At 42.2% G+C, this 14,444-nt stretch overlaps 6 protein-coding genes across 6 annotated transcripts; 4 read left to right on the plus strand and 2 right to left on the minus strand.

The window, feature by feature from the left end:
* Positions 1-116: 116 nt before the first annotated feature.
* SAMD00019534_121900 (hypothetical protein) lies at positions 117-867 on the plus strand (the record flags this gene model as incomplete). The annotated part of the gene is made up of 2 exons (XM_012892566.1): positions 117-335; positions 400-867. The coding sequence occupies 2 exons, from the start codon at positions 117-119 to the stop codon at positions 865-867; spliced, it is 687 nt and encodes a 228-aa protein (XP_012748020.1).
* Positions 868-966: 99 nt separating this feature from the next.
* Positions 967-2,038, minus strand: SAMD00019534_121910 (hypothetical protein; the record flags this gene model as incomplete). Its single annotated transcript, XM_012892567.1, has 3 exons — positions 967-1,421; positions 1,490-1,600; positions 1,678-2,038. Coding segments are annotated over 3 exons (927 nt in total), but the record flags the coding sequence as incomplete, so codon positions are not given.
* A 466-nt stretch (positions 2,039-2,504) lies between these two features.
* On the plus strand, positions 2,505-3,112 carry SAMD00019534_121920 (hypothetical protein; the record flags this gene model as incomplete). The annotated part of the gene is made up of 2 exons (XM_012892568.1): positions 2,505-2,573; positions 2,666-3,112. 2 exons carry the CDS (start codon positions 2,505-2,507, stop codon positions 3,110-3,112), a joined length of 516 nt encoding a protein of 171 aa, XP_012748022.1.
* Positions 3,113-6,067: 2,955 nt separating this feature from the next.
* SAMD00019534_121930 (hypothetical protein) lies at positions 6,068-8,483 on the plus strand (the record flags this gene model as incomplete). The annotated part of the gene is made up of 3 exons (XM_012892569.1): positions 6,068-6,524; positions 6,600-6,942; positions 7,019-8,483. The coding sequence occupies 3 exons, from the start codon at positions 6,068-6,070 to the stop codon at positions 8,481-8,483; spliced, it is 2,265 nt and encodes a 754-aa protein (XP_012748023.1).
* Positions 8,484-8,979: 496 nt separating this feature from the next.
* SAMD00019534_121940 (hypothetical protein) lies at positions 8,980-10,865 on the plus strand (the record flags this gene model as incomplete). Its single annotated transcript, XM_012892570.1, has 7 exons — positions 8,980-9,180; positions 9,330-9,432; positions 9,515-9,833; positions 9,914-10,121; positions 10,198-10,355; positions 10,441-10,668; positions 10,730-10,865. 7 exons carry the CDS (start codon positions 8,980-8,982, stop codon positions 10,863-10,865), a joined length of 1,353 nt encoding a protein of 450 aa, XP_012748024.1.
* Positions 10,866-11,075: 210 nt separating this feature from the next.
* Positions 11,076-12,982, minus strand: SAMD00019534_121950 (hypothetical protein; the record flags this gene model as incomplete). Its single annotated transcript, XM_012892571.1, has 2 exons — positions 11,076-12,070; positions 12,301-12,982. 2 exons carry the CDS (start codon positions 12,980-12,982, stop codon positions 11,076-11,078), a joined length of 1,677 nt encoding a protein of 558 aa, XP_012748025.1.
* Between the last annotated feature and the right edge of the window lie 1,462 nt (positions 12,983-14,444).

The raw sequence follows: 14,444 nt of genomic DNA on the forward strand, positions 1-14,444 counted from the left end.
ACAAATTCAATGAATTGATCAAACATCCATTTTTAGACATTTGGATGGACATGTGATGAGAATGATTACATGACAAGTCATTCCATTTGAACAACAATTGATATTAAGTAGTTAGAATGGATTATAAATCATCAGAGTTTAGTCTTAGCAATGAGACATTGACCAAGGTGAAGGAAGGTAATGAAGCCTCACTCAATCATTCAAAGTGTATACCATTCCAATCAAACAAAGGATTCCTCTTGGAAGGTATATTCACCAAGATTGAATGTGAAGCAATGTTGAACAACATCAAAGAGATCCAAGCAGAGAAGACCCGTGGATATGACAAAGATCATGTACGTGATCCCTCAATCATTCATTCAAACCTTACTCACTCACTCAATCAATCAATATGATTAGGGAATGCGTACTGTTAATGTATCCAAAGAACTGGCAGAGATACTACAATCAAGGGTGGAATCATACTTGCCAAAGATAATAAGGAGACCACCAGCAGCAATCATTAATGATCAAACTGATGACATTGATTGGCATTACAAGTGTGTCTCCGACAAGTTCAAACTGATCAGTTACGAGGTGGGACAGAACTTCCCGCCACACTTTGATGGCGGACGCAATGTTGACAACCAACACATGTCATTGCTATCGGTGCTCGTCTATCTCAATGATGGTGGCGCACAATCATACACTGGCGGTGACTTCCGCTTCCTCAAGAAGAATGGTCCGGAACAATACTCTGTCCTGGAGAGTGTCGTGCCCTATGCCGGTCATGTCATTGTGTTCCCTCATGGTACACTCCATGACAGCACGGCCATCACCAATGGTGTCAAGTATGTGATCCGAACAGATATAATGTATGGCGTCTAAGTTCTTGCTTGGCCTTAGCCTCGAGGCCCAAGACACCTAATGTACCATAAACTGATTGATTGTCATCCACTCATTCTACTTTAATAACGAGGATGTGGCTTATAGTATTCCCCATTGCTTCTCGAACACTGTTGTCAACTTGAAGCACGCACCAGCGGCACTGAGTGGGTAGTTGGAGAATGCAATCTCCTCGTGGTTGTAGTCGATCTTGACCGAGCCGGTGGACATGGCCCCAATGACAATGGCGCATTGCTGAAGACCATTCAACTTGTTGTCTATCTTTAGTTTCTTGCCCTTGCCTGTTGTTGATGTAGTTGATGTGGTGGATGTTGTTGCCTTTCTCTTCTTTGATGATTGATCGTCTTGCTCGCTGCTGCCCTTTACATTATCGATGCCCTCTATGTAGCTGTCACCTGCACTGCGCACCTCGTTATCATTATCCTCCTGGTTCTCAGGCTCTGCACTGACTGGGATGACTGGCAGTGGGGCGTAACCAAACTGCTCAGGTACCCAATCAAACAGATCTACACACTTTGTAGCAGAGAATGATGCCACTGATTGTTTGATTGATTGATTAGTATCACGTATTGTTGGAGTTGGTGATGACGATGATGACACATACGGAACACCTTGCATCCTGGTGGGAGGAAGTCTGTGACTGGGTTCTTGATGACCTTGAACAACTTGTCAGGTCCATTTGTTGCTCTAATACTCAGTTTATTCAGTAGTTGCACTATGTTGATTGATTGTTTGATTGTTTGAACGAGTAAGTATGAATGAGTGAATGAGTGCCGCGCGATGTAAACATACCCATCAAACCAGCAAACCTGTGGAATGTTCTTGGTATTCTTGTCTGTGGATGTACTTCGATCAATACGTTCTTTGTCGTTCTAATGTAACATTGGAGCAGACCAGCCTTGTTGAGGGGACTGTCAAACAATGCCAATAGACATTGATGAAGGATATCTGGACGTGCCTCTGATGCCTCTCTCTTGAACTTCTTTAAAAAGTCAGCATGGTCATCACAGTTTAGCAATTGATAGTTGTCCTTGACCTTAACAGTCTCCAACGTAGCATGCTCCAATATAATAATCAGCTTCTTCTGGTCCTTCACAGGTAAGTCCTTCTGTTTAATTGCTATTGATGTTGCTGACATTATAAATGTTAATATATATATTTATGTTTATAAAGATTAAAGATAATAAGTGTTTGTTTGAATGATCAACCAACCAAACTTTCGTTCGTTTCTCAACCAAACTATATTTTTGATTTGTTTTGTTTTTTTTATTCAAAATATAATCATTTTTAAATTATTTACTCTCATTATTATTATAATACTACTCATTAGATAATATATTATCTGTATCTTTAACTTATTTATTTGTTGGGATGACGTTTTGAATGAACTTCGGAAGAGATCTTGTGGTTTACCCCATTATTTTCTTTATTTTATTTTATTTTAATTCAAAATGTAATGAATGATACCCCAACATCAAGTTCACATGACCCCCACTCAATCTGAAACAACACCAGCTAGCTCGTTCCGTTCAAGTTCACTCAACTCATACTTCACTAAACACTTCATCCTCTCACAGAGCATATATTATCTAAACATAAACAGTTAATTAATACACACAATGGCCAACCCAAGAGTCTTCTTCGATATTGAGTCCAACGGAAAGAACCTCGGACGTATCATCTTTGAGGTATGATCAACAACATCAACAACATCCAATAACAACATCGAAACAAACATACTTACTAATATTATTATTATTGTTATTGTTATTATTATTAGCTGCACGCTGATGTCGTCCCAAAGACCGCTGAGAACTTCAGATCTCTCTGCACTGGTGAGAAGGGTGTCGGCAAGTCTGGCAAGCCACTCCACTACAAAGGATGTGTCTTCCACAGAATTATCCCCAACTTCATGATCCAGGGAGGTGACTTCACCAAGGGCAACGGCACCGGTGGTGAGTCCATCTACGGTGAGAAGTTCAACGACGAGAACTTCAAGTTGAGACACACCACCCCAGGTCTCTTGTCCATGGCCAACGCTGGTCCAAACACCAACGGTTCCCAGTTCTTCATCACCACCGTCGAGTGCGCCTGGTTGGATAACAAGCACACCGTCTTTGGAAAGGTCATCGAGGGTATGAACGTCGTCAAGGCTATGGAGAGCAAGGGCTCCCAGTCTGGAAAGACCGCCGAGAAGATCCTCATCTCCGACTGTGGTCAGCTCTAAATCAACCCCAGTAGTAGTAGGCATCATCCCCCTTTTCTTGTCAATGTTGAAGCCAAGCCTGAGGCCGTCTGTATCCAATTACAGGATACACTAGACGTTGTTTAAATAAATTCCAGTGTTGACAAGGTACCCCTTTTTCAAACAGATTGTAGATTGACTCAAAGTCTATTCAATATGCTATGTACGAATGTTCTGTCTTGTCCTGTCCTGTGTCAATTCCGGCAAGGGCGATCATGGTCTCATCGATCACGTAAGTCAAGTCATTCATACATTCATTCATTCAGCCAGCTGTGATCAGTAAGTTGAAGGTTAGCAAATGTCCTCGGAAGTGTAGGACAACCATTAATTAGTTCTACAGCTTGGGTCTCGGGTTAAGCATTATGTGTATGTCTAGCCATCATCGAATCACTCTGGGATTGTTGAGTGTAGTTGTGTGCAAAACACAGCTTGGTCTTGTGTTGTGCTGTGTTTGACACAACACAAATTTTTATTCCTTGACTTTGGCAAAGGTTTGTGAGACACTCTCGTTGAACACATGTTCATTTTCATTTTCGAATTCGAATGCACTGCTCGCAAGCACAGACAGAGAAGCACAACACACACAGGACAAGGATGGACAATGGACAAGAGAGAGGAATAGGTGATCGGATCAACATGGACCGTGTCTGTTATACTCACACGTATTCCACATCCACGTCATGACAAATGCACTTGTTATGCTCTTGTACATTGATTGTTGACACCTTGCATCACGACAACATCCACCACCGTTGTCCACCTTGTCAACTAGTTGACAACCAACCATGCATGGTCACACACCCATTCCAAAAAGCCAAGTTCCATCTGTTACAACTAACCTTTTGGTAGTATATCCCTTTGTTTGTTGTTTGTTCAGAAGATATTATCTAATGTCACACAACAAGGTTGTTTGTTAGTTAACAAGATTACTTACATGATATGACCTGAAGGTAGGTGAACTTAATGTTAATGATCTTCAATCACATACACACATACACAAATATTCACTTACATGTTTGACAACAACTTCCACAACATCCACAACTACTACCACACACCTACAACATATTTACCCTTCACATATTAGTACATTCATACATCATACCTGGCAGTTATCATTTATGATTAACTATATTCTAAATACCTTTCCAACTATTATTCATCCATCTATTCTATCTACAACCTTTTGAATCGACCGATCTATTTGTTATAAAGCCCAATACAACCATTACATCTTTAACTTCAGCCAATCAATTAATCAATCAGTCAATCAAGGTTGACACAATCCATTGTCAATCAAACACAAGTAAGGCCTCCATTATCCCCAATAACATTAATGGTAAACATTATAATATATACATCAAACGAATGAACGAAAGAACGAACGATTGTTATTTGAATAGACCAGGGACATTGGGTCTCTTACGTGTCATGCCAAGTCCGAAATATACGACTCGTCAACTCAATTCAATTCACACGACCTTTCGACCCTTCGATCTTACATCGGAACACACACTATACTTTACTCGTTTCTTTTAACAATCATGAGGTGATCGGTCGTCTTCAGTCCAATCAATCGACATCTGATCAGATGTTGCACAGCATTACCTAATTTGTCGATTCAAAGACCATGCCCTATGCTCTTGTGCTCTCCACATGTTCACCATTCAATTTTGAACTCATCACATACACACCACCACCACAAACACAAAGAGGTCCAATTCATTGAAGGACCACACATTGGGCTCTCTGATCAAAACACACACACTGTTTCACCCACTCACTTCACACTCACAATCACACACATACTCCATGAATGACTGGTGATGGGTGATGGTTCCGATGCTCTGTGGTGCTCACAGAGTCTTTTTCAAAAAACAGGACACCCCCTGTGTGCATCACCATGGGTGCTGTGTCGCTCACACCATCCACAAAGGACATCGATCAAAGAAGTGATGCATGCAAGCAACTTCTGACTGAATGAATGACCCGTCGACATCATCGAACCAATCAATCAATCAACCAGCACTACCACCAAACTAAGGCAAAGGACATTCATTCTCCAGTTGTCATTGTTGTCAAATCTGTCATTGTAATTATTAATTACATCATTATTTATTATATCTGTCTGCCATTGTGTATGTGTGTATACTTATTCCACATCCATTCATACAAAGGTAAGTCATGGTCCACTCACTATATCATCACCATCAATCACATTATTATTGTTGTTATATATATTCGACCAATAACTCATAATGTTGAGTCATTAATTGTCCACGTCTGATCGTTGTCACTCATAGTGATTGATTGATCAGATAGTGTTTGGAAACCACCCATTGATGGAGTTTCTCATTTTTCCAACATTGAGACAACTCATTCATTTACTCACACACTCAAACACATCATTCCCATAATGTAAATCGTTTCAAACAACTCCTTCCTTCCCTCATCAACATCATAATACATCAATCAATCAATCAATCAATTCATGTTATATTACAAGGACCTTAACTAACTCTAAATTCTCTCTTTATTTCTCTTTCTATAATTCAAACAATCAATCAATGTGACGTTTCATCAATCATTATTTTTTTAAAGATTGATTAGGGCCACAGGACCAACCAACACGTACCGCATCACACCCCCCTTTTTTCCCAACCAACCATTCTTCCTTCCTTTTCCAAACATTGCATTTCCAAACAACACCGGTTCAACTCATCATTCAATTGATTAGTAACTAGTTAGTTGTAAGCAATCTTTAACAAATTGTGAGTATCTTACTCAATCATACATGTATCTGTAACACACTCATACTCACTCAATCAATCAATCAACCCATCAATCCAGAATAATATAAAAGGCAATATGTCAAATCAAATGCCTTCCTCCAATTTATCTCCAAACCAACAACACACAAATAATAATATTGCCAGTATGGAGCAACAACAGCAACAACATCCTAGATATCAACTTGGAGTACAGCTGCCACAAGGTCAGCACCAACACCAGCAACACCAGCAACAACAACAACAACAACAAATGATGCATCAGAGTGTTCCACAGCAACAGTCTCCACAGATGACGATGGGCAGTCCTTATTTGGCACCGATGCCTATGATGTCACCGCCATCCACATCACAATTGATCAGACAGAAGATCCTGAGCAAGAGTCAAGGTCCATCCGCAGTGATGGCACCTGGCCACGTCATGCCAGGCTACTTCCACACACCGCCAATGTCTCCAGCACACTCGCCAGTCTACTCCCTGTCCACACCAACCTCATCGGGCACTCCACAATCACCCCCATTCACATACCAAATGGATCCATCATCCTTCCGTGCTCAAGACTCTCCAATGATCAACTACGTCCCAATTCCATTTGCTTCGCCAGGTATGTATTTCCAAAAAAGGAAATGATTGGAACCATTCCAGCCTCATACTAACACTCAATCAATCAAATATTTAGATATGTACGCAGGATATCCACAAGGATACTATTACCAACCACATCCTTATGCAGTCCAACAAGGTGGATGGGTGGGAGGATATGATGGCGTGGGCATACCATCGACACCAATATATAGAGATTTGCTGGAGGGCTCACCATTCAGTCTTTCAGACCTCAAGTTAAAGCCAGCCAACTTCCCTGCCTCCAAGTTGATCATTGGCAAGTGGGAGGTATCCGCCACTTTGCCCACCGAGATCACCGTCAAGTTCTACTTCACCAAGAAGCAGATCGTCTGGGAACTATTCCGAGGTACACTCAAGAGCAAGATAGTCATCTGCTTCACAGACATCACTGCCATGGTGTAAGTACATTCATTTCCCTCAATCAGTCGGTCGATGGAGCCATTCCACTAACACTCAATCAATCATGGAATGTAGTGTCGAGAGTTTGAATGATGAGTCAGTGACTATGACAGTGGAGATATCAAAGCCACCAAAGTTCTACAAGGAGATCAATCCACAGCCAAAGAAGAATACTATGTGGGGACCAAGCGCAGACTTTACAAGGGACTGCCAGGGCTCGACTTATAGACGCCACACACTACACATAAAGAGGAGCGCATTGGTCAAGAACCTGGAGAAGCTGCGCCAGTCCGACCAGAAGCTGAGGAACCTGCTCATGTCCAACAGATTCACCACCAACGATATATTTCTGCCAGGCGAGAATCCCGATGCGCCAGACTATGTCTACGCATCCAAGGAGCAGACCGAGTCCCAGACCACCGGCCACCACGCTGCCACTGCCGGCGACAAGGAGTCTGCTGAGGGCGGCCACAACATGACCAAGGAGGAGATGATGATGGCCAGGGAGAACGCTGATTTCAAGTCACCAAGCTCGCCAGCGGAGCACAACGACTCTTCGCCAGAGTCCAACCCATCGTCCGAGTACATCGAGGACTGCACGACCACAACTACAACCACCACAATGACCACGACCACCAAGCAATCGTCTCCATCAGCCGCCACAACTACATTATATCATCACACAACACCCTACCAGAGTCTGTTCAATATGAATGGCGACTACCAGTATACTCCATCATCATCATCGACCGTGGCGATTGCCGTGCCAGCCGCACCCGTTAAGGTGGTGGACACCAGTTCCTGCGCCGCGGCCAACGCATACCTTGGCAACCAGAGTGCCAGCGGATCGCCACCCGGTGTTGGCGTGCCACACAACAACATGATCACGACGTCCACCATCACAACGACTACCACTACCACCTCGGTGGGCCTGCCCGACCTCAAGGGTGAGGGTGGTTTGATTGGCGACTGCTATGCCGAGCCGATTGGCAATGTCCCCACACCCGTGGTCACCATGGAGTCAGTCCCTCCACCTGGCAGCCAACTCATGTCACAGCCATTATACTACATTCCTCAACAGCAACAGCAACCTCAGCAGCAGCAACATCAACAGCAGCAACTCTTTAACAACACAATTTTCCAACAACAACAAACTCCTCTTCCTCTTCAGAGCCAGATGATCTCATCATCTTGCAACAACATCAACATCAACACATCGATCAATGCACCGACACACCTTTCACCAATGGACATGCAACAGATGTCCGCATCCACATCATCCTATTTCCAACAACCAAACATCCAACATCTTCAACAACAACATAATACATTATATCCACCTCAACAACATCAACAACATCAACAACAACAACAACAACAACAACAGTATTCGTCACCTCAAGATCTTTCACCAAACATTAACATTACATCATCACCATCTTCATCATCATCGAGCAAACCAACATCACCTAGTCTAAGACATCATCCATATTCTCCCAGTCAAATGACCAATAGTCAACGACATCCCAACCTCCAATAGTTAGTCAGTCTAGTAGTCTAGTTTTGTAATAAATGTTATCTGTTCTTGAACATATTCTATCGAGTGCGTGTCATTCATTCACTGCCAGGGCTGCCTAACTTGTCAACCAAGCAAGCCAACTCAACCAGGCTATGCATGTCTTGCTCCCACTCTTCACTTTTGCCCAGTTCAGTTGAGTGAGTGTGCGTGAGATTCTTTCCTTTGAAATGTCTAAAATTAAAAATAATAAATTAAAACAAAACTAAAATGATCATGCATCCTGTTTGTGTGAGCGGGGTATCGTGTGTGTTTGACGATCACAGTGTCAATGTATCCAGGGCATCATTGATATCATAACATAACATCTGAAAGAGTCGTGCATTTGTTCAATCAACCCTTGCCCTCCTCGACTTGTTTGTTTGACACATCACATTACATCTTATTTGTTATTTATAATATATATATATATATATATATCTTATTCTTTATTTTCATATACAGACAATAACAGGATAGAATGAGATTCGAAGAGGACTTCCAAAACCACACTGCCAATGGTATAAAGTCTGCCGAAGCAAACTTCCGCGAGAAGGTTGCCGGTCGTCAAGTACCATGGTCAAGACATTGTCGCTCAGGCTTCATCACAACAGAGGAGTACGAGCTCATTGACAAATACGATAAGAAGCCAGAGCCAGAGAAGAGAGCTATCTTTTTGAATGTAAAGTGTTCAAAGTTCATTCACTTTCATTCATTCATTATTCACACTTCACATCCGTGAAGTTGAGTGAATGTGCGAGGAGAGATGAAGAGAAGAGATAGAGATGATATACTTACACAATGACTGCTTGTTAACTTTGGATATTATAGGAGGGAGAGAGATTGTCTAGATTCTTTGTTGACTTTTTGAACAAGGTCGCTGATTTGGAGACCGTTCAATATGTCCTATACTTGATCAACGAGATCATTAGCAGTAAGTCGACTAAAGGATTGATTGATGGATGATACAGAGTACAGTTACCAACACAACAATTATGTTAAACAAACAACTATAGTTGAACCAAAGGCATTGGCTCAGTTTGCCAAGTTGTCAAAGGAGGACGACCCAGAGTACCCACTGATGACATTCTTTAGAATGACTGGCCGTGAGGATAACAATGCTTACGTCAATTTGCTCACTGGTAGAATCATGGGTAACTTGATGTCGGTCACCGCGCCACAGAAGAAGGATCTGGAGCGCTTTGTCAACTGGACACTGCCACTGCTGCGCAAGACAGAGTCCCGCGAGGTCGAGGTCGCCTTGATCGCCCTGCAGCCATTCTTTTTGAAAGAAGACAACAGAGTACTCTTTATCTCTCTCAATGGACCAGAGCAGTATGTAGTAGTAGACTAACTTGTAGATCGATGAATGATGAAAATCTTACTCACTTACTCGTTCATTCATTCAACAATAGCTTGACAGACATCCTGTCAGTTCAATCGACATCCTCCACTCCAGTGCTCTCATTGCTCTATGAGGCCTTATATGCATTTTGGTTGCTGTCCTACAACGAGTCGTTCGTCAAGTGGGTCTCTGGCAAGCACGTCATCTCCAACCTCGTGTCAATCATCAAGGCCATCACCAAGGAGAAGATCGTTCGTTTGGCCATCTCATCCCTCAGAGTAAGGATAAGGATATACAACAAGTCTCATATGTCCAACTCACTCACTCTATCCAATCAATCAACAAATCATTTAGAACTTGCTTGGACATGGTGACAACAATGAAGAGATGATCGAGTGTGGATTCGTCCGCATGTTGAACTTCCTTAGCAACAAGAAGTGGGGAGATCAAGACATTGTCGACGATATCTCAACCCTGTCTGAGACATTGTCACAGGATATCGCTAGAATGAGGTAAGAGATTGGATGATGATGATGAAGTTCCAGGTTTCCATGTTTGATCAACTATACTAACAACCGATCATCAAACAACAAACAGTTCATTCGATAAATATAGAGCAGAGGTGTTGTCCAAGGAGTTGGAGTGGTCGCCAGTGCACAAGTCCGAGAAGTTCTGGAAGGAGAATGCCGTCCGCTTCGAGGAGAACTCTCACAATGTACTCAAGTTTTTGCACCTTATACTACAAAAGTCCGACAATCCTCTCCACATTTCGATCGCCTGTCACGACCTTGGAGAGTTTGTCCGTTTCCATCCACGTGGAAAGATGTAAGTGATCAAATTCCACACAATATCCAATCAATCCAATCCTAACAATCAAACAATATAGTATCATCGAGACACTTGGAATCAAGACCGACATTATGAAGTTGATGACCAATCCAAACGAGGAGGTGAAGAAGCAAGCCTTGTTTGCTCTGCAGAAGATGATGATCAACAACTGGGAGTACCTTTCATCAAAGTAAACCTGCCAGTATCATTACCTGGAATGACCATCACCACCATGCCTGCCAGAGATAGTAGTGCGCGTTCATGAACCTTTCATGCGCGTGTATACAATCAATGGACAACATTACTACATTATATTATCAAACAATCATCATTAAAAGTACTAAATATTAAGTAATAATGTACAGAAAGGGTATAAATAATATATATTTGATGGTATTATGGTATTATAACAATACTCCATGTCCACTACTGCCGCCACCACCTACCAACAATCGATCAAGTAGGTCCTTGACAGAGTTGAGGTGATCCAACAACATTGAACAATCCTTCTCGTCAATCTTGTTGGCTGTGACTGCTCGTTGGATTTGTGTCTCCTTGGCAGTGAGTATCTCCTTGAATGCTTCGAACGCCTTGGGATGTATACATCCGCCAAAGTATATCGATTGGCGTTGTGCCTCCTCGCGAACACTGGCAATCTCCATGATCTTGTTGGAGCAATAACTAAAGTCTTTGGTGCGATCCGCCTGTTCCAGCTCGGTTATGTCCATGCCCTGGTCCCATTCGTCGTCCGTCTCTTTGTAGGCGTCCATCTTTTGTTGACGCTTGTAGGCTGTCCTTGGCGAGATTGAACGTCTGTTGGCAATCTTGTTGACTGGTACGGACAGAGATGCACCAGTGGTACGCGGTGACCTCAGTACGGTGGTCGTGGACGATGTGGATGTCTCTGTCTTGCCCTCCTCCAAAGTTGTGGAGATTGTCGTTGTTGTGATGGTCTGTGGCAAATCAGTAAGATCATCAAAGTCCTTGAATGGGTCGTCATCGTCATCTTCCTGATCAACTTGATCCACTTCCAACTTGTCTTCCACGGGTTGTTTGTTCAAAGACAATGTGAGTAAATTGAGCTTTGGTATACGTGTTGTTGTTGTGGTCATAGTTGTGCCGCTGGTGATCTTGATGGCTGGTTGTTGTTCCAACAGGACACTAACAGGAGTAGCAGGAACAACTGATGATGACGTTGTTGTGGTCGTGGTCGTAGTGAGAAGTGAATCTGACGATGTCTCCTTGGCCAATATAGACGTAGAAGTTGACGATGATGATGTTGTTATACTCTCATCATTGTTGGCCGCCGCCGACGATGTATGAGTTGATATAGTGATTGACAATGATGATCGTTTGCTCTTTGTTGGAGGTATCAGCATGTTGCCAGTGATCGTGTCCCCTGATGAGGATGAGGATGAGGTAGTTGTCGTTGTGGTGGTCATTGAAGTCTTCTTGAGTGCTGGTTGGAGTTGGGCAACACGTACAGGTCGTTGTGGAGATGGTTTGGTTTGAGGTGGTATCAGATGGAAGGTGTGKTGGCTTGGCGTTGTGCGTATGGACTCCATCAATTGGTGTCTTTGATGGTGATGATGTTGGTGTTGCCTTGAGATAGTTGAWTATTGTATATACATGATGGGTTTGATACAAGCGATGCAGTCCGTTGTGCTGGACCGGATCGTTTAAGCAGTGAGAATGGCACTGCTGGTGAACAGTTTGTCTTTGTTGGCGTGGAAGTATATAGATCGGTTGGTTTGTTGCTGCTAGGCAGTGTTGTCTTTTGTACAGTATATGAGTATGGACTTGATTGAGTTGGAGGTGTATGTTGAACTGGTCGCAGCATTGATGGTGATTGTGACATTGGTGTAGCGTTCGTTGACTTGTTACTACTCAGTGGCGATGGTAATGTTGCCGAATGACGTTTCAGTGAGTAAGGCGTTCCATTGGTGGATGATGATGATGTTGATTGTTTAGGTGGCGGTGTAGATGGTGGAGTCACAGCCACAGACTTCTTTAGAATTGGTGATTGTAATGTTCGTGCTCCATTGAATGATGACGGTGATGGTATCCATTGTCTTGTGGTCGTAGTTGTCGTTGTTGTAGTCGTAGTCGTCTTGAATGGGAATGGTGATGGCGCTGGTGTTGGAGGTGTGGCAACAACACCTCCAGACGATGATGATGATGATGTGGACCTGTACGATGGTCCATTTGACTTCAAGTGAAATTCCTTTGCAGTGAAGCATAGCCGACACATTGCCGGCTTCCAAGGGTTCTGTTCAAAGCCAGTGCATTGATGTACATTCGGTACACCCATTGTCAATGAAGTTGAAGTTGTTGATGTTGTTGTTGATGATGTTGATGATGTTGATGATAATGATGATGATTCAGTGTCGATGTTTGATTGACAGTACTTTGGATATGATTGTGTCGCAGCGAGGCTTAGTGTGTAGCGTTCCTTTGTGAACAATGATATGTTGTTGGGAACAAGTTGTGCCTTTGATTGGTACTTCTTTAGTTTGTTATCCAATTCCTCTAAAGTTGTTGTTGTTGATGTTGCTGCTTGTCCATATACCTCTGTTGTTGTTGATGTATCAGTGTTTATGTGATTGGAAAGTTGTTGATTATTGTAACAGAAGTCGCCGCTTATTAGGTTGGTCGTTGATTGATGACTGGTGCCAACAGTGTTATATGTCAAGAGATGGTGTAGGCTATTTTGAAATTGACACCTATCCTTGATAAATGATAATGATGAAAATGATGATGTCTTGCTGATGTTTCCGCTGCTACCGCTGCTGCTGTTGTTGCTGTTTCCGCTGCTACAACCAATGTTGTTGTTGATGTTGGATGATGTTGGTTGTTGAATTAGGTCGTAACCTTCAGCTTCATTAGTACTAATGGTACCTCTTCCTACTTATGTATCATTTTTGGAATATGATTGGTTGGGTGGGTTTGTTAGTTGTTTGTTTGATTGTTTCAACGACATCACGTGGTCGTGATTGAGTGTGTGTTTAGTGTGCTGTTTGATTGATTGATTGGCACGTCTGTGTGTGAGTGTGATTGGTAGTGTCTATAAATATATAACCACGACGAGATTGGTGGCAATGTGGTGGTCTGTTGACAAGTCGATGGATGCCATTGAGCGACGATTTAAAGATGATATTGATAAGTGATCGTCGTTGTTTATACAATCAATCAATCACAGAGTTGTGCAACAAACTATTTGTTGCAACAATAATAAATAGAGTGATTATCGTCATTCGCTTTAAGTGAAGGGTAGGTAATAGTAGTAGTACGTCCACAACAGAGTTTGAATTATATACAAGATGGTACCAACAATGGTACCGAAATGATTGATTGATTGATATGTTATTACTTACTATCAAGAGACGGATGCCAACGAGATAGAACAGGTGACAGTGTCATAATTATTAACTGTTATTTGTATGTATCTATGTATGTGCGTCTTTGAGTGTATCCGTAATTGACTGATTTGTTTGATCAATCAGAATGACATATCAAAATGTATGGTTTTGTTGTGGTCAACAATTGATCCATTTTGCAAATTAATTTTATAATAATTACCAACCGATTCACAGTTTGACCAATCAATCTTTTTTAGATTCTTAGGTAATTGGTCACTGGTATCCAATACACACCAACTTAGACCTTAAGCTCTTCCCTCTCAGGTGAGAGACATAAAGTCAGACCCACACAAATTTTTCATTGTTACTTGTTGCAAATATAAATAAATAAGTTTATATAGATTCGTYMTTCAT

This window comes from Acytostelium subglobosum (assembly GCF_000787575.1).
Source record: "Acytostelium subglobosum LB1 DNA, scaffold: scaffold39, whole genome shotgun sequence".
NCBI lineage: Eukaryota > Evosea > Eumycetozoa > Acytosteliales > Acytosteliaceae > Acytostelium > Acytostelium subglobosum.